Source organism: Phlebotomus argentipes, unplaced genomic scaffold (assembly GCF_947086385.1).
Source record: "Phlebotomus argentipes unplaced genomic scaffold, Phlebotomus argentipes genome assembly contig_6, whole genome shotgun sequence".
Classification (NCBI taxonomy): Eukaryota; Metazoa; Arthropoda; class Insecta; order Diptera; family Psychodidae; genus Phlebotomus; species Phlebotomus argentipes.
The window spans coordinates 2921385-2941319 of NW_026776145.1; the positions used below are offsets into that span (position 1 = coordinate 2921385).

A 19935-nucleotide genomic window follows, 5' to 3' on the forward strand; every position below is an offset into this window, starting at 1 on the left:
ATTATTCCAAGTATTATTCATTTTTTTAAAGAGAAATGTTACGCTTTTTTGTGGGAGATAGATTGATCAATTACTACTGAAAATATCACAATAAGCATCATCACGAATTTGTGAAATTTTAAAATACTTTCTTAGTCCCTTTCTATTCCAATTAGATCCTTTAGAAAGTAGATGTTTTCTCAAAAAAGCACAAATAAACAAAAAACTAATAATATTATTTTAGAAGCAAAGTTATTAATAAAATCTGTCCGTTATAAAACATGTAATTGCAAAAAAGGTTATTCTACGCAAAATTTTACAATTTTTTTTTTGAATATATAATAATTTGAATCTGTAATTAAACTGTGACTCAGATATAAAAGTATCAAACCAGCCTACAATATTATATTTAAAAAACGTTAATATCATTTATGTCAATGCTCCGCTATTGAAAAATCCTCAAAATCAGAATCTATAAACTTTGTACTTAGCAAAAAATTAACTATAGTTATTTGTCATTAGTATTATAAATTTCATTTATATGAAACCCATTTTAATTTCTTTTACTTTTACGTCATTTTTTTTTATAAAATCCCCAATTTGAATTTTTTTTATATAATTGATTTACAATGAGCGTGACTTTTCTCATTTCTGAAACGTAGCATTCCAATTTATGACAAACAATCTTATTCCATATCTGACCATGTCAGTTTTCTCCTCTCAATATTTTATGAGTTGATTATTATAAAAAAAAATTTACAAGATATCCTAACAAGTCGAGAAAAAACATCAGCAAATCTCTAGTCTCAATCACACATAAATAGAGTGAACTTTTAAGAAAACGGTGAGACTAAGGGTGAGACCAAGCTTAAAAACCAATTACCCGAATACTGAAAAAAACAAGCGTCTTTTCAAAACACATACTTCAAAACGTCTCTTTATTCAAATATAATTCTTATAAAATGTATTCTACAGAAACTTAAATTATTACAAAATAATTCATAAAAATAACATAACAAATTGCTCAATAAAATATTCAAAATTGCAATAATAACAAAAGTTAATTTATCAAAAAAAAAGGACAAAAAATCGTGAAACTTGTAACACAATACCACCATATAAATAAAAAAAAAATTACTTTCAAAAAACATTGGGTAAATGTTTCGGGTATTTTCTGCTTACTTCTCTCAATCTAATAAATTATATCAATCGATTATTTTGTATTTTATATAGATGATTAATTTCTTGTGAAAAATGGCACCAAATAATTTTTTTCTTCATTTTTTTGTGTTTCTTTAAAAAAAATATACTGAAATCATCAACAATTGATTTTTTATATAAATATGCAAAAAAATAGAAAATAAAACAAGGACGCAATCCTTATTATAAATTACAAATCAGTAGATACATATTTGCCACAGAAAATTATGGTGATTGAAAACAGATTCTATAACTCCATTTAAATTATACAATATCTTCCACTGATACTGCACTTTATCATCTTTCTATAGGCGGATTCCTTGCCATAGATTTGAATCAAATAATGGACAAGTCCAGAAAAGTGTTTTCCTGAACTCTTTAGTTGAATCAACTCTAAAAACTAACTAATAAACCTATTTAAATAGGAACAGGGTCTTTGAACAGGAGAAAAATTTAATTTTTCCACCATGCTCAACTACATTAACAGCTGATCAATCAACTAAGAACTATACTCAAATGTGTACTATCTCAAATCTATGGCAGGACCGAAAAGAAAATGTGCTCTAAATCAGTGAAAAAGTATTTTGTTTTAGTGATTCAAGAGATAAATTCTTGATTTATCTCTTTCAGTGTTGACCCTGAATTTAATGAAAGAAAAATCTTTAGTAATGGATACAGAAAAAAAGAAAAAGCTTGCAAATTTTTCACATATCACTAACTTCTAATGTGTACAAAAACATTAAGTTTTAATCCTCTATGGATAATTAAAAAATATATAGTGACGCTTTAGTTTATATAACTTTGGTTTCCTTATTTCGTGTTTCATAGGATTTTTACTGAAATTGTCTCTATATCATTCCACTCTGTTTTCATTATCTTTCTTTTGAATAAATCTTAGTACAAAAATTACACATTATTGCTTTTCACCTTTGCTTTGATTTTGTCTTTTTCTTCTCTATATATTTTTGTATGCGTGTGATTCTTTTCTTCTTTTTGGTGAAAGAAATCAAACACTGTGTTCTTCATGGGTTCTCTACAAAAATTCTCTTCGCACTTCTCATATTCATCATTTTAAAATATATAGTCTCTAAATGTGTAGAATTCATTGAAAATATATCTAGAAGCATATGAGAAATAAAAAAAAAAAACATAAACTCAAAATTTTGGGATGTCACAAAGATCTTTCTCTTTTCATAAAGAACAATTTCTTGGATAAGTGTATTTGTGTGTTTGTGAAAAGCTGTAGGCCTTTGAAAAGTCGTTATTTAGAAATTTTGTTTACCCTTCGATATATCTCTATGAATACGACTACCCGCTTGTATTATACTTCTCAATCATCTTATTTAGTATTATCATTTAAAACTTGATTATTATTATAGAGAATAATGCAGAGTGCAAAAATTTCCATAGATTATTTCACGCATGATCTCCTCCATTTTGCTATCTTCAAAATCAATCTATGGTAATTGGGGTCTCTTTCAAATGTCATCAATTATGATCATAATATCGAGACAGTGTCCAATAAAATACCTGAAATTACTTTTAAACTGCATGTTCACTTTTTTTTTTAAATTTTACTCCACTTCTGCTTATCATCACGTTTCTTCTATATATTTTGTTAGGTAACAACTGTAATATAAAAGTTTGTCAGCTAAAATATATGTATGTGTAATATTTGCATTATTTATTTTAAGTTATTGTTGGTATAAGTTACATAACAATAAAAATATTTGTAATTGGTAAATATATGAGACAAGACAAAATTATATTATTTCAAATTGTGTATGTCTTAAATTATCACACCAATTTAGACTATTTTTTCTTACTCTTCTTCACATTTCACGCTCAACACTCAGAAAAGGTTCTTCTTGGTAGTTGCGCGCATTTTGTTACATTTGTAATGATGTTTTTAACACCTCGTTTGACTTTTTGGTATCCATTCCGCTCTCTTCCTCCTCATTCCATCTCCACTTCTCACATCGTACTTCAACCAAAAACATACTGATTAGGTATTTACATAAAAATGGCATCTCCATTGCATTTATTTTCATTTGAAGTTTAAATATCTGATATGTTCATTTTTTTAATAATAATTATTTACGCCTTATATATTCTCAAAATAAAAATTTCAATACAAAAATTTCTTTGTGTAAAGTCTCGCATACGAAATATTCGTGTTTCACGTATTCTTTTCCTTTTTGTATATCATGATTTTGTCTAAGCTGAACAAATATGATCTTCAAAGTAATATATCTTGTTATATTTTTTCTTTTATTTTTATATCCTCTTCATTCCTGAAATAAGGCCTAAATTTATCTCTCAAATATTTCTTCAACTTCAAATTCCGCTTTTTCACGCCAAATCGTCTTAGTTCAACCCCACAGTTGTGTTCTTTTGTAAGTACATAAATTATATTTGTAAAATTATATTTAAAAAAAAACAGAAAACAAAAATAAACAAAAAATAGATACAGCTCCATTTACTTAAATTACTTATGTGTTTTTTTTGTTGAAAATACCATTTCGAAGATTTTCTTTTACAGAATTTCTTAATATTAAAAATTTATCTAATGCTTGAATATGACTATTTTGTTTGTTTTTGATGTCTGAAAATTCGAAATAATATTTTCATTCACCACCCGCCTCTGTCTTTCTCTCGAACAGTAAACTTTTCCGAGTAAACTCAATTAATAGTTCTCCTCTTCTGAAATATCATTAACGATATAGATATACATTTTATAATATACGCCATTAATTTTAATTATTAGTTCATTATTACTAGGTTTCTGAAAAATTTCACTATATCATGTTCTCCTATAATTTTTATCTACTTTTCTATGCCGTGCCTAATTTTTTTTAATCCTGATGTCCTCAGGACGCCTCATTTACCAGTGTGTATTTTTTGTGTGTACAAAACTTATCCTTTTCCTTTTCACAACAAGATAAAAATTATACGAGCGCATAGAATCAAAAAAAGAAATTATTTGGTTATCTTTCTTTCCTCCTTTTTTCTCTCAGAAAAGGCTTTAACATCAAAATACTTGGTAATTTATGAATAAGTTCTAAATTTTTCTTACTTGTTTTGGTATTTTTTCTTTCATTTTCATTTGCAATGCAATTATTTGATTAATATTTTTCTCTTCTTCGTTATCTCATGGTTAAACATTATTGCAACGATGTGAATAAGAATTATGAAAATATAGGACGATTCCTAAAATGTTCTCCACTTGTCAAACACTTTACTAACTTTTCACTGTTTTTCGGCTAGAAGAAGTTAATATGGAATTACTTTTTTTTATATCTGTTATAAGATGTAATGTTACTTCCCTTATTTCACGTGTTACGAAAATTTTTCTAAGTTTTATAAACATGATGCAATCTTATTGACAAGATCCTCTTTCATGAATAATAAAAATACTTAAAATTTACACAACAAAATGTTTCTAAAAAGTTGTTTTTTTTTTCTTCCATTTAGAGAAAGGAAAAATATATTTCTTTTACTTTCTTTCATTTGTCACCTTCTCTGCATAACGAATTACTTTAGTTCTTTTTACTTCATCATTTATAAACACTCCTCTTTTCTCATTTTTGTTTTCGAAAATGTGGTTTCACCGTTGGTACGTAATAAAAATAATTATATATTATATACATCATAAAAATATATAAAAGTATAAACGATATTTGATTACTATTTTATATTGTATATTCAAATACACATTTTCAGTACATTTATAAAAATAATATTAGAATTTTCAAAGTTTTTTCTCTCATGGGTTTAGCGAATTTCTATTTTATGAACATCTAAAATTTTCTATTTCGCTTTCTCTCATTCTTTTTTTTATAAAATATCATTTGATTATTTTTTTTTAAATTTGACTAATACAGATTTTCACGTGTTTTACGGGATATATTTTTTTCACTGCATTTATAGTTGAATACAAAAATGAAAAGGATATAAATAATTTGATAAAGTTGTTTCTTTTGTTTCTTTCATTTAATATTAATATGTACATGAAGAAGAGATCAATTTATTCGGTTATCTAGCATTTTCATTTTTAAATAAATTGGTTGCATTAGATCATTGATAAAAATTTAAATATTTCATTACGATAGTGTAATTTTAAAATTTTGGTATTATTTATACATATAGATTTACAATTTTTAATATATCTTATATATGTTATGTTTTTTTTGTGAAAGAATTTTTGCCTAAAAATTTGTTTGTTTCACCATAGGTAATTCTTATGTAAATTGTGTTTGTTTTTGGACTCCTAATTCGCGCATATGATTTTTTTCATTTTATACTCCTCTATACAAATTTGACTTAAATGTTTTATATGTTTCTGCTTGTTTTTTCTCACTAATATAACATGAAACAACAAGATCCATCAATTTGATTTTGGTTAATAGCACAATACTCAGGAATTGCAACACAAGACAAAACAATTTTCAAAGAAATTGTTTCAAGAACAAAACTACATATTTAAAACAAATTGCAACAAATTGAAAATTTGTTGTTTCAATGCTATTTGAATTTTGTGTAGGCATTACTCTCGTTATTATATTTAATTTATAAATAGATAAAAATATTATAAATTGTTAAAAGTTCATCTAATCGATTTGACTACGTAAAAATATAGTTTATCCGATGACTAATGGAAGAATTTTTTCTTTGTTTCATCATCTCATCTTGTCATCAAGATTTCAAATTCTTCCAATTTATTTTTACACTTCCTCACTACTGAAGTTAGATTCCAATTCATTTATGTTATCATCTGCCCTTTTACATCAATAGTAGATTTGTTTTTTTAAAAAAGTTAACGCAATAAGACGCCTTTCCTGTCCTTTTGGAAGGCTTTAAGTTACAGTATATATTATATCTTCCTTTATCTTCTCCAATTCTGTGCCGTCCCTTTAACACCAGCGAAACGGAACTGCACGCGGTCGATCGGCACCCTCCTTCACCAATGGCTTGTGATACTCACGGCCCGTTTTTGAGTGAATGGTGGCCCAACATTGCTCGCAATAGTACTTGAAAATTCACGGAACATTTTACTAGACTAAATCCTCTGAAAACCACGAACGAGACTTACCTGTAGGCATGTGACGTTCGCACAGAAGAATGGCGCGAACTTGCCTCCGCACAGCTGACCCTGGCACTCGTCACACATCTGGTCATCGAGAACATAAGGCTTCACCTCGACGCGTTTGTCAATATCTCCGTGCTGAAGCTGGACAAATCTGGCTGAGATGGCCGCAATGTAGCTCTGCTGATTCGCAAATGCTACTCGACCGGCTCCCTATAAATTTAATTGCGCTTAAAGAGTACACTTTTCACGTGGAATGATGTGTGATTCTTACCTTTGGATATTTCAATTCCGGATCAGTGTCAATGCCTGCATAGCAAACGCCTCCATACAGTCGATCCATTATCATCGCCAATTCAACTGAAAGAAAAGACAATGTGGAAAATTTAGCATACAAATGTTATCTCCTAAGAAGCGGAAAAGTCAGCGAATAGAGAATGGTGCACTTGGGAAATCTACCACGAAATTCTGTCGATTGCCAATTCCCACGAAACACATGCATCAACTAAATACTTTTCCCCGACATCTGAACACACTAATTGAAAAATATTTTAGGATATACGCTAATAAATGCAACTGATTAAATGTTTCGTGCCTGAGTTTGAGATTCATTATTATCTTGAATCTGTTATGTGAGCTTTGGAGTAAAATTACTGTGCTTTTAAGACTCTAATAAAGTTGCCCGGAATGCTGTTTTCATTCTCTTTTGTTCATCAAATACCATTCCATTTCAGTTGAATTGTGAAAATTTTCTTACTCACTGTGCAGAATAAGAAAATATTCAGTTTCATTTGACTTTTTAAAATTACCAACCGCAATGGATTGAACAATTGGATCAGATGCATTAAATAAATCGCCTATTATGCATATGTATCTCATGAATTCACAATTCAAGGATCATTCCTCGACAGCCTCATTTCCGTATCAAGAACATTTCATTCCTGCATAAAATCTGTATAATGGTATGGCCACAGAATGACACGAATGTGAATTTCTCTCGGGTCTGTCGGCAAAACTCAGTAGAGATTTGACGACAGAATATGGTAAACTGTTCTTGTATGATAAATGAGGCGAATTTAAAAGCAACCGTGTCTCGTAGAATCTGTCATAAATGTTACTTACATGCTTTCAGGGGTCGCGGCACACCGCCCACAAACACCGTCTTCCTCGGGTCCAATGGCATGGATGCATTTAGCACGAAGTCCGCATCGGACAAACGCCATGGGCGAATTTGCACCGGCTTGTCCTTTATTGTTGGCGATGACACGCACAAGTACAACTTATCCTCATCCGTGATGCAAGCCTCAATCAATTGCTGAACGCTGCTCTCGTCCTGAGAGAACCACCACCACAAATTATAATGCACTCATATCAATTCCGGACACATGGTGGGGACTTACCTGGAACAGTAGGAAAGCATAGCCCTTCGGTGGGAAGTATGACTTGGATTCAGCTTTGTGCGGCCAATCGACGACCAGCGGGCCGAAGCGTCGGAATGAGGACGTTATCTCATCTGAAATTCATCGAAATTGTATTGCACAAGAGTCTGAATCGCTGCCAAAGGCACTACCTTCATCGATATCTGGCGGCAGCCCTCCGACGAAGACTTTGCGCGAGAAGCGCTCAACACTCTCGGAGTTTTGCGAATGGGGCGATGAGCGTGTTGGGGAGTTCATCGGCATAACATTATTGTCCACGAATCCACCAGCTTCTTCCGGAATATGGTCGTCGATTCCCTGGAAAAACGGTTTCCCTGGAAGAGAAAGAAAACAACATCAAAATCTCTTCTGCCACAGAGTATCACTTAAGCAATTGCTCTCTCTCTCTCTCTCTCTTCAGAAACATTTCCAACGTGTAAACTTACTGGAGGTGGCGTTTCTGATTCTCTTGAAAAATTTGTCCATTCTTTAGCCCAGTTTCACAGTGGAAATTAATCAAAGAAAAAACTAGAGACTAACAGAGAAATTGCTTCCTTTTTCTTCCACGGGAAATAAATGTCTGGATAAAAAACAAAAGCAACGCGATGGTTGCTTAACTTTTCCGCAAAATCTGGCACCTGTGACCCACAGAATTTAATATCCGCCAGCAATTTCTATTAAACACTATAAATCACAGAGAAATTGAGAAGTGGTCTCATTCCGGAGGAAAATATATGGATCAGCTCATGAAAGTGGTTTTGTATATTCACACAGCCACAGGAGATGTATAAGAGGGTGATACAGTTTTGTACCAGCAAAGTTTTGACATGCAAAACTTTTATTTCTTTTTCGCAAACCATGCAAATTCAACCTGTACTTCCTCTACTTAACTCTCTCCACCGTCCATTTCATAGAATTCAGCTGGGATGGCGTGTAAAATGGGGTTTCCTCTTAAATGGGAAAAATCGTTAAGTATCTGAAAGTGATAAATCTTGAAAAATACTTCCGGAAGACTTACACTTGCGACGGAAGTGAAATGAATGCGGAGATTCATTTGATAAAATAAATCACAAATAGGTCTTCCGGAAGTAATGTGAGGAAATTTTCTTCATCTCCCAACTCTCAGATATGTATATATGTAGCTCACGAACACACAGTCTGTCTGCGACGAGGTTAAAGTTGGACTTTCTCACCCATATCTCAGCATTTGGTGTAAATATTTAAGATCTTATTTCAATATTAGAGGCAAAATTCAAGGTGATGGCAAATGCAGAGCAATAAAAGTTGCACGGAAAAGTGGCATCTCGGGGAAAAGTTTGGTGAAAGTTGAGTGGAAAACTTGAAAATTGCATATAGGAAGACATTTCTGCGATAAGGAACCATCTGCAGTTTCTTACCAACTATGCATTCACCGTATGAGATGAAATTGATTTCCGGAGAAATGATTTCAGTTGTGAAACCCCATTTTTTTCAATCATCTCTGTGCTGTTGCATTTGAGGGCAGAACTTGCATGAAGTATGAGCAGCTTAAGAGCTGCAGAAGATATTGAGTTTCTTCGCAAACTCTGTGTCACAATCTTTCTTGCTGCGGAGATCCATTGAAAATTCAATATAAGAAGGATTCATCTCCGATAATCCATGTATAGACATCCTGAGCATTTCACGTCTATACATGGATGAAAATGTCAATATTATGTTGAATTACAAATTTAATACTTCCAACCACACACTCGCAAAAAATTCGCACAAAGTTCATACCCATGTAATGCCCGAAGCCACTAAAGCTCTATGACGTTGTCGTTATGTGTTAGGGAGCCGCATGGAGTGCATTCAGCCGAGAATAGTTCAGCTTGGCTTTGCCGTTGCTCATGAAATTCACATCAAAACACCCTTCGGTGTATTGCATTGATAATCGCAGGTGGTGGTAAAGGTTGGGTATTCGTCATTCCTTATCGTATCAACTGATAAGCTATCTTCTCCGGGGTCTTTTCTATGTCGATTTCACCGAATTTCACGCAAAGTTTCAGTCTATTGTGCAAAGTAGAGGCGCCTCATCGAAAGTCCCACTCCCATTTTCCTCCAACGAATCCATACCGCCAAAATGGACGAGTTGGACGGAATTCCGAAGCGAATCCTCTGCTATCCCGTGAAGACCAGAACTCAGATCGTCGCCTCAATCTTGGTGCCCACGCTCATTGAGCTGGCCGTGTACATTGTGCTAACTATTGCTGACATAACAATAAGTGTAAATCATTTTCAAAGTGGTGATTACCTATGGGGAGCACTAACGCTGACATTCATCTGCCTGCCCGCCATTCTCTGCTTCACCATAATCATCGCATCGCCTTGGCAATGGCCAGATCAAAATGATTGTGCGGAAGCGAATAGCCATTGGAAGTTCTTCTTCAGGCAACTATTCAATTTCTTACTCTTCCCTCTTGGCGCCATATGGAGGTGATTTTTATTGGACTCCTTCGCCTGCCATAAGTACAGTGGGTGGCAAAAGTTTGTGGACATTTGACAAGTAAAAGTTGCAATATCAGATAGTGTGAATGCCAAAAGTTGTCCATCAGAGAGTAAAATGGAGACGTATTAACGAATAATCCTCGAAAGTTTCACCACTCACTGATAAAAGCTCAATTTCCCGACGGGATTTTATCACAGAAATTATGTTTGACAATAAATCTTAAGCTTGACAGATTGAACTTAGAGCTGATAAATATGCCACACTGATTAAAATTTATCTTCTACTCAATTGTAAAGCAATAAGTTCAATTCAACATTGCAATAATTCTCCTTCATAGGATAGTAATGCAGATACTTTTGCCACCCTCTGTATTTGAAGCATAGCAACTCTTAACTATATCTGAGCAAATGCAATAGGTTTACTCGCCGGATATTCTGGTGTATTGAGGCACTGTTTCACGAACGTGAATCATACGAGAGGCATCATGCTGTGGGCAAAGCCATCGAGCCATCGCCTTTCGAGCTCTACCACTTTCTGCAGGCCTTCGCCCAGTCCGCCCCCCAAATTATCCTCCAAATGTCCATCCTTCTGCGAGAGGATGTCTTTCGCGACTATGAAACGAGTACGCCACACTCCGCTCAGGACAATTACATAAACTTTTAATGCATCGCATTTTTGCCCCATTTCAGCCACTGCCCAAGTGATAAGCGTTGTATTCTCGCTCATAAAAATGGGAATGACGGTGGAATGTTTCCAGCGATTTGAAAGCCAAAAAGTCGTCGGTCGCAATTATCCCTGGCAAACAACGGAGCAGTGCGAGCGCCACAAGAAGCGACTGCAGCAGACCAAATTCACACCCAAGAAGTACTACAGAGAGATCAGTGCATTGTCCAACACGGCCATGGAGTTTCCGAATGTGATGAAAGGCTTTGAGGAAAAATTTGGCACACCATCAGATGGTGCAGAGAATGGGGAGTGCCGGAAAACCCTGCACGTGGACCAGGAGAATTTCAACCAGGACAATGGGAAAATCATTCGAAAGGCATCAATGGATGCTCAGGCGGAAGAGGATGTAATTCTGCGGAGTTCTGTGGAGAACAACAGTGAGACACAAAGGAAATCCAGTGATGTCGATGCCAATGTTTCACGCGCTGCAAGTAGAGATCCACCAAATTGGGACGCCATTGAACGCGACACCTCAACTGAGGCCAATTTGGCGAATATCAGGGAAGATGATGAGGATGATTTTGATGCTGTGCCGTCATCTGCTCCACCACCCCGTCCAGATTTGCCACCCTTTCGTGCCACACACTTCTTCCTGGAGCCACTGAATCGCTTCTCCACGATAAAGGACATGCTCCTGGTGAACGCTGAGATATATCTCAAGGAAAACGTCCCGAGATTACCGCAGAAGCTACTAAATCACGAAGTCCGACCGGCGCAGAAGAGTAACAGGGAGTCATGTAACATTAACGATAATCGCAATCTAGAAATAATTCAGGAGACCAACAGTGATGTCAATGTATCGCTACCGACGCGCAGAAAAATGATAAATGGCATCGAGCAGGATGACATTCTTGGGAAGTCCGTTGCATTCATGGGATGGGTATTGTTTCTCCTTATGCGAATGCTCGCCCTGTCGTTATTCTCGGTGTTCTATCTAAAGGCTGTTGGCTACCTCTGCCTTAGCCACTACATCTTAATGCTCATATGGCTATTTATAGAGACGCGATTTCATGAAAAGGCCGAGCGGGACTTTTTCTACATCTTCCTAGCATATGTTTACATCTTCTGCATAATTGAGTTCAAAATAAAATTCCGCAACATCAGAATATGGTACTCGCTCTATTGCGGACTCGTGCTTACCCAGAACGTTCTCATGTCGTTCTGGTGGTACTTCACGGACGACTTCGAGTCCTGGTGGTTTCACTACTTGTTCGGAATGACTTTCGCCAGTGGAGTCCTGAGCATAGCATGTCTCGCCACCTACTACGTTATCCTCAAGCCACGAGATAAGATTCTCTTTGAAATAACAAACAGGGAGCAAGCGTAACCGAGTGCATACTGAATAGCATAGATGGAATTAATTTATAACCAAAAACGCTCAAGAAAATTGAAATGTGTTCCACCGTACATATTTACACAGTGAATAAAATAATATAATTGGAAATTCTGTGTTCGCACGGAAATATGCTCAAATGTACAAGTGTGCATTCTCTCTAAAAAGAAAATGTCATTTAATCGATAAAGTGAAACTCTATTCTTCCACAGACACTGTTTGCAATAAGCAAGAACCAGCAGTGGCATATTTTCAATTTTCTCGTCTTAATATTTTTGCATATAATTTCCTCCTGCATTTCTCGTCCTGTTCACCATTTACACTTGAATAAGATTACGAAAGAGAGACGACATACAGGGAAATTGCCTTGACAAGAATTACAATCCTTTTGACTGTTATTTAATACACGACTTCTTGTGATCCTCCGTTGTTTATTAATACAATGAGATTTAGTGCGATATGTAGTGGATATATAAGAGTAGATTTCCTTGCAATACTGCTTTAAGACATAGCTAAATATCTCCCATTCGCTGAATGATTAGCATCGTGACTCAAGTGCCAAAATCTGCGGAATTTCCCTTTGCATTTTTGCATATTGAGTATATAGAATATTCACGCTTTTATGTGGCATTGCGAGCCCGAAAATCCTATCTGGATAGTATTAATTGCGAAATAAATTGTGATAAGACATGAAAATTTGGGTCAAACCCACTGTGAGATCCACTGACTCCAGCACTTTTGTAGATTTACAATAATGATTGTCACAGCTCAATTTGTGCTCTGGGACTAATAAATTTGAAGAACAAAAATTAAATTCTCGTTTTAATTACTCGCCATTTGACATGTCGTGTGACACCTAAAATAGTATCGATATATTTGATATAACTCACCGTGTAATTGTGCCATTGATTGCAAAGAGTTGATGTTGCTCCCCTGGAAACCTGCAAAAAGACAAGTGCGCCCATGAGCGAGGTTGTAATTGGATTTGAATAAGTTATTGTGGCAAACCTTTAAAATGTTCAGATGATCCACAATCTGCTACGCCTCTCATAATATCGCTGAGACAGTGCTCCAGAGTTCTCATATCCAAACCATTTCCCAAGCCACGTTCCTGCAAAATCACACACAATATTAGCTTTAACTTTCCAGGGAAATTAAAGTTTTCCTGTGTTCAGCACTTAATGGTGGAGATACAGTGGAGGAAATTATTCAATGAGCACAACTCTTCTTCTTAACCCATTTTACGTGTATACATACATCTCCTTATTGCAGTTTTCTAGCTCTTAACACTAGATACATTATGTATGCATGAAGAATATATTTGGAGACTTAAAACTTTTAGATTTGCTTGTGCATTTTAATTTGATTTAGAACAAAAAAATTATGTTTGTTCAATTCTTTGTGTTATAAGAAATTTAATCAAATATTTAGTTAGTGGTTATTTTATTTTGGAGAGCTTTTTTCAATTGATTCACTAACAGTTACACTTGATAAATCTAGCGCAACTGACTTCATAGAATTCCACAGACAGTGACATGAATTTCAAAAATTTCAATAATTAACTTATGCCTTCCCGCCCTCACGTCAATATTTCTGCCACTTTAGCCATCCACTCTGTTTCAGCAAAACTCACCTGATATGCCATAAATGAGTCACGGGCATCGTCGATATTGCTAATTTCTAGTGGACCAACGGAGACTTTTCCCGGAAATGAAGTGCTCCGGCGATACTTCATGGGCGATATTGAAGAGTTCTGCCCGGTCATGCCACCCTGCGCCCCCGAGTTGATCAGCGACCCGAAGGGCGAATGGCAGGGTGGATTGGGCGACGTCGGCTTGCGCGTCTGCTGCAATCCTGTGGACAGGGGGTTGAGATTGGGCACCGAGCGCCCACGATTCCAATTCCCCAGCGTCGCTGCCTGGTGGTTCTGATTGCTCTGCAGCGGCCAGGCGATAGATGGCGGAGGATTGGACCATGCCGGGTAGGAGTTTTTGAAGAGATTTTGATGGTGATTCTGCTGCTGACCTCCCGACATGTTGCTCTGCTGGTGTTGCATCGACGAATTCCGTCCGATGGCAGTGGGCGATAGTCCATGGTGCTGCGAATAGCCGCTCACGAGGTTCGTGCCACTGCCGTTGCCAGTGTGTGACGCTGTTATGGCTCTTCGGGGATGCTGGTGGTTCGGCGCTACGGCCACAGACGCACCACCATTGAAGAGCGGAGCGGCGGAGTAGTTCTGAAAGCCACTACTAAAACCATTCACCGATATATGGCTTGAGGGAACTGCCATGTCCTCGGCACCTGTTGGCCATAGGTTTGAGCTCCCCTCGTCCTGCTGCTGATGCGGTGCAAAGTTGATCACGGAATTTGCAGTGGCACTCATCATGGATGGGTTACTGTGAGCACTGCCTCCAGACTGAAAGATAGCCGAGCGTCAGGAAAGGGGGAAGTTACAGAGTTGTTATCTAGTATGGTTTCTTATCAAGCTCTCAAAAACCAGCGAAACATGTGCAACAACCTCAGAATAAATTGCGGCTTTCACATCCACAGATCCCGAGAACATATCACCCCGTCAAATCATCTTAAGTAACTCCAACCGATATACGTACCGATGTTGTAATTATGTTAGATGCGCGCAATGTTCCGCCGTTCAGCAGAGAAATTGATGGTGTAGATGAGTCCTCAAGTACACCGCCGGGTGTGGGTGAGCTTGACAATGGATTAGAAGATGTGGCATCCTGATGCTGTGCAATGTCGTCTGATAAGACGTTTGGTATGCACCCAATATTGGATTCCACTGTTGTAACAGGTGATGATACTACAGCACTTGATGTAATTAGAATACTGCTCTCATCACTAGAATGCTGTGCATTGCTCATAGTTGTAGTCGATGTAGGCATCTTCTGCAGCACACAATATTCACTTTTATCCACAATCTTCCCACTTCACCAAGATTTAGAGATACTTTTGCATTCAACTGTACAATCTTGCACTGGTTTCTCAACATGTAATTGCATCTGTAGAAAAGATAAGAATTTTTGCTGTAAGCTCTCTTATTTATTGATTACTCTATGAATTATGCAAAGAACTGACTTACAATGTCCCAAATACAAAGAGTGTCAGAAAATATAGACAAATTCAAATGATTGCTTCCACATAGAAAGCAATAGTTTCAATACTGAATATAGCAGAATGGAAATCCAGAAAACTATCCTCAACTTTTCTTCTACAAGCTCTATTTTTAGAAAATGTAGCTTTAAAGTTCACTCCACAGATTATTTTATAATGTCCTTTGAAGTGGTGCACACAACATAGAAGGGACTATAATATTCCACCACCGGTAATTCACGTGGAGCCTAATGCTAATTATTCCTTGAATCTTTAATAAAATATGAGAAGAATCCCTTTTCCAAATTCACCCATTTCTCTAAATTAGTAATTAAAGGCAAATGTAATGGGGAATTTAATCTCACACTCTCGCCTGAAAGTAATATTGAGCACAAGGGCCGAGAATATACAAACTCAAATTGTGTGGATGATTTATATGCACATATGCAGTTGGTCAGGAGGACTTAAGGCACATCCTCCATTTACCACGACTTCACGTGGGCGCTCGAGGCGCTGGAAAGCAGAGGGAGAATGTTTAATCTTTGCACTCCTGGATCATTTTATGCTTTAACGATTTCTACGTGTTTGTATTACACTCCATTTCCGGACAATCCCACACAAATTTCTAAACATGACTGTATTCTATGTGGAATTATGTTCAAGGATTTATTTGACTCTTTTAAAATGGATGAAGCACAACTGAAACCACTTAGAATGCAATAGTGTAAAGTGATTTATTTTGCAGAGGTGTGAGCAAAATTTCAAAATAGTTTTGCGAACAGTCAGTTTCTGGTAAAGAGATCTGGAGTTTCAAAAGCTCTCCTTTGACGCAAAAGTTATTTACACTGGCAAAACTTCCAAATATCTGTATTAGGTGCATTGAAACAAAACCATTGGCACATGCATTTGCCATATCTGCGCCAAAGTGAAGCAATACAATTGTTAGGCATAAACTTCACGAGCTTGTTAGGAATTTTCAATAAAAAATTTTCCTGTAATGATCTCCTCTCGCTGCAACGATACCCTTAATGAAGATAGAAAAGAATTTTTAATACGCATCCAATTACGCTTTATGTGCAAAATTCTTCCTAATTGAGATGCAACTTCGAGTCCACTTAATTGACTACCTATCGTCCAATATAGATTTGTTGACTAGCAAGCAAATGAATTGGTAGGAACTTGCCTTCGAGCACGGAGTCAATTTGAATGAAATTAATCGCATAAGATAATTTCAGATGCAGTGGCAATTTCCTAAAATTAAACATTCCGAGTCTCTCCATGTCCAATACGCCACTCTATTTGATCTTCGTGAGCCGTGATTTTCTCTGCTGCCGTGACTCATAAATCCGCCCCCATTCGGTCGGGAATTTTCACTTATCAATCGGGCTATTTAAAACGCATCGCATAAGGCAAATCCGGCTACGATAGAGACGAATGTGGCTGAAGAGTGGAGAAGATGAGGTTGAGAGCTTTCCAGTTCGAGAGTCTAGACATTGTGCTCAATTGGGTGAGAATTTTCAATGAATATTGGAAGGTGGAGCATCTCTATCGGTGCTGGAGACTTCTGGACTCGGAGCCATTGTCTCCCGCAGGCATTGTTCTTTTGTCTCTATGCCATGCCGAAGGACTTCCACCGCACGGATAAAATACCAGAAAACCCTTTTTTCGGATGACCCATCAAGATAAAAATCAGTTTTGTCAGAGCGCTTCCATCATCATGTTCTTCGGCCATTTCGGTGCCTCTCCTCTCACTGAAAGGTGGCGAGGCGAGTGAAAAAGTACGGCAAACAGTTGGAAACAACCCCCCAGGAAAAAAGACGAGCGCTGAAGTGCTGGGAGAGTTCCTAGGCAAGTACATTTTCGTGTGCATATTTTGCCGCAAAAATAATTTCGGGCAGGAAATAGTGTTTGCCACCAGAGGCTATAGATCTCTGCAGTATGTGACCATCTTCAGCCCCACTCTGGGGAGGTACAATCGAAATTTGGGGCAAACACATTAGGGAGGTTGAATTTCGACTGAGGGGACGATGTTCGTGCACAAGCATGAGAATTAAATCAATTCGAGGAGAAATGTACTCGGAGAGAGACTGACTTTCTGCGGTCTTTTGGGGAATACGTGTACTCTGGCCTGTCGGGACTCGAGGTTAAACCGCACGCTTGGTGAAAAGGGTACCAACTACTGGGCAGGAACTTGCGGTGGACTGCTTGTACCAATGGATAAGAAAAATATAATCAAATCATGAGCACAATCTACTCTAATAATGGGATAAAGTCAGGGAAAAAGGGAATATTTTCAAAAAAGTAAAAGGATTTTATATCTACAAAAGGATGTGAATAATCGATTTCACAAATAAACTGTATTGAAAAGCTAAATAAAACACTCATGTCCAGTTACCTCTCCATGTAGTTGAAGGAAGAGGTATAATGATAATGGGACGTATTAACACTGAGATGTAACCACAAATTTTTTCCAAAGAACTTCAACTAATTATTTCACAAAGAAACTTTTACGGCAAGCCAAACTTTCAGGTTGCCCTGTTTTGATGCCGCACAAGCACAAAAAGCACTCCGTATAGCGTTTTCCTTTCAGATGATATGGCTTTGTTTTTGTTCCCGAAACTCCTCTCAGCTTGCGGAAGACCTCCCAAAATGTCTAGCGATGGGGCTCTGGTGCGGGCCCCCGAACGACTGGCGCGAGCACCTGAGTCAGATGGAGCAAAGTGGTCGCGTGCCGGGGGGATAGAGCACTATCGCACCCTCAACTATCATCCCCCGTCAATTGGCCCAATTATTGTGAATCGAACGCATACATGCTCCCTTGTGCTATTCTGTTTTATTGGTCAACTTGGGATGTCGTACTTATGAAATACATATAGAGATGCATCCCTCTCTGGCAGCCACGCCGCATGCGCCAACATTTCATACGCGAGCTCTATATAGTGTGACGTTTGTAGAGCGCAATCCTTGGGTATTCTTGAACTGGAAAATACTGCAGTGATGGAATAATTTATAGCTATACATACATGTATACAGCACATCATGTGCGAGGGGATTCATTCAAATTTGGCCATAGCAAAGAGGCCCCGCGAGCTCGGCCGCGGATTTCGATGGAGCCCAATTCGCGGGCTCGCTTTTGGCATTGATGGAGCGAGAGGTGAGAATTTCTCTCGCTCCCACTTGCGTCGCACCACGTATTTCGAGGCGAGAGACCAGGCGAAAAAAGAGGCCCCCCAACTTCTTTTGGGGGCCACTGAGCAAAATTCGTGAACATGGAGACTCATTGATCAAATGCAGCCAACTTTTCCATCACGACCAACTCTATTGACACACTCAGATGTGCTGTACTCGGAGGTGTTATCCGCCGAGTACAATAATACTTTTAATTCCGCCATTACTGAATATTATCAAAATAAAGCAAGCACGATTGTAGTCTAATTTTAAACGGGCGTGAAGATGTGAAATTTAGCAAGTGCTACTCAGAGGACAGAATAGATTAATGCTGTATGATTATATTCTACTATGCAATACTTCCTCCTGTGTCTGGGACATTGTGATGTAACGCAGAAAAAAAATTCCTGCAATGTGATAACATATTGATTGCACTTTTCGATATTACTTTTTATCCACCTTCTTCGTCTTTTATTTTCCTTCACCAAATTTTTTCTTCCTCGTGAACAGGAAACGTCCTCAGCTCTGCTGTAGTCGCCGTGCGAACTTTTCACCGAGCATGAGGTGCAAAATAATCCAAAAGACCTCTTTTTTCCTCACATTTGACAATCAATAAAATCAAGCAAGAGAGAGAAAAACCAATTTTTCTGCTACATGGAAAAAACTTTGTGAATCAATTCTTGTATTGAATTATGCACATTGGTTGAAAACACAAAACAGTCTTTGAATTTATTGCACTAATGTTAAACGAATCTGTTTATTTTCCCTTTTTTAACAAAACGACGCTTGATTAAAATTACACGATTAAAATTATATCACAGTTCTACGACTTGCCATTTGGATATTTTAGATCACGATTGAGGGTACTGTGGCGCTCTCTTGACACTTGCCCATTGTTATCTGGTAAGGCTCCAGATGGCGCGTCGGTTTGCAATGGCCGACCTGATGTGTCAAGTTTACATTCAACTTTTAGCTCACACGTTGTAGAGAGGGGAAGCAAACCCATGCTCGTCAATGCCCGCAGCATGGTAACCTTCTGGTAAGTCGTGAAAAGATCTGAGATTTTCAGCCGTTTTCTCAACAAGGCGTGAATTGTGTCACCCGAAATCATTGGGAACCGCAGAAACTTGAAATTATAATTTTTTTTTACAAACAAATCAATAATAAATACCATTAAATAAAACTTGAGTTTTGTTGTTTTACTGCTTTTTGCCAGCAACAAGAACAATTTCAGGATAATTCTTCGGTTCAGGACGCCCAAGAAAAATAAAAGTCTTCAGCTACTCTCTGGTATTTATTTTGATAAGGTAAAATATTACAGTGGTAAGCAAAAGCATTGAAGAAAATTAGATAATTTTTATTTAATTTTATTCCCATTGTGTGAAGTTTCACATCACCTTAACCGGTCATCTATGTGAAGCATCTGCAAGTTAAAATTTTCATCGAACAC

At 36.9% G+C, this 19935-nt stretch overlaps 1 protein-coding gene across 1 annotated transcript; it reads right to left on the reverse strand.

Moving 5' to 3' along the window:
- Positions 1-900: 900 nt before the first annotated feature.
- LOC132258251 (cytoplasmic polyadenylation element-binding protein 2) lies at positions 901-19327 on the reverse strand. The gene is made up of 11 exons (XM_059755472.1): positions 18934-19327; positions 14819-15226; positions 13843-14625; positions 13218-13320; positions 13100-13150; positions 7836-8018; positions 7666-7778; positions 7388-7598; positions 6540-6625; positions 6272-6478; positions 901-6209 (listed from the first exon to the last, which is right to left on the reverse strand). The coding sequence occupies exons 2-11, from the start codon at positions 15107-15109 to the stop codon at positions 6093-6095; spliced, it is 2145 nt and encodes a 714-aa protein (XP_059611455.1). The 5' UTR covers positions 15110-15226; positions 18934-19327; the 3' UTR covers positions 901-6092.
- Positions 19328-19935: the final 608 nt, after the last annotated feature.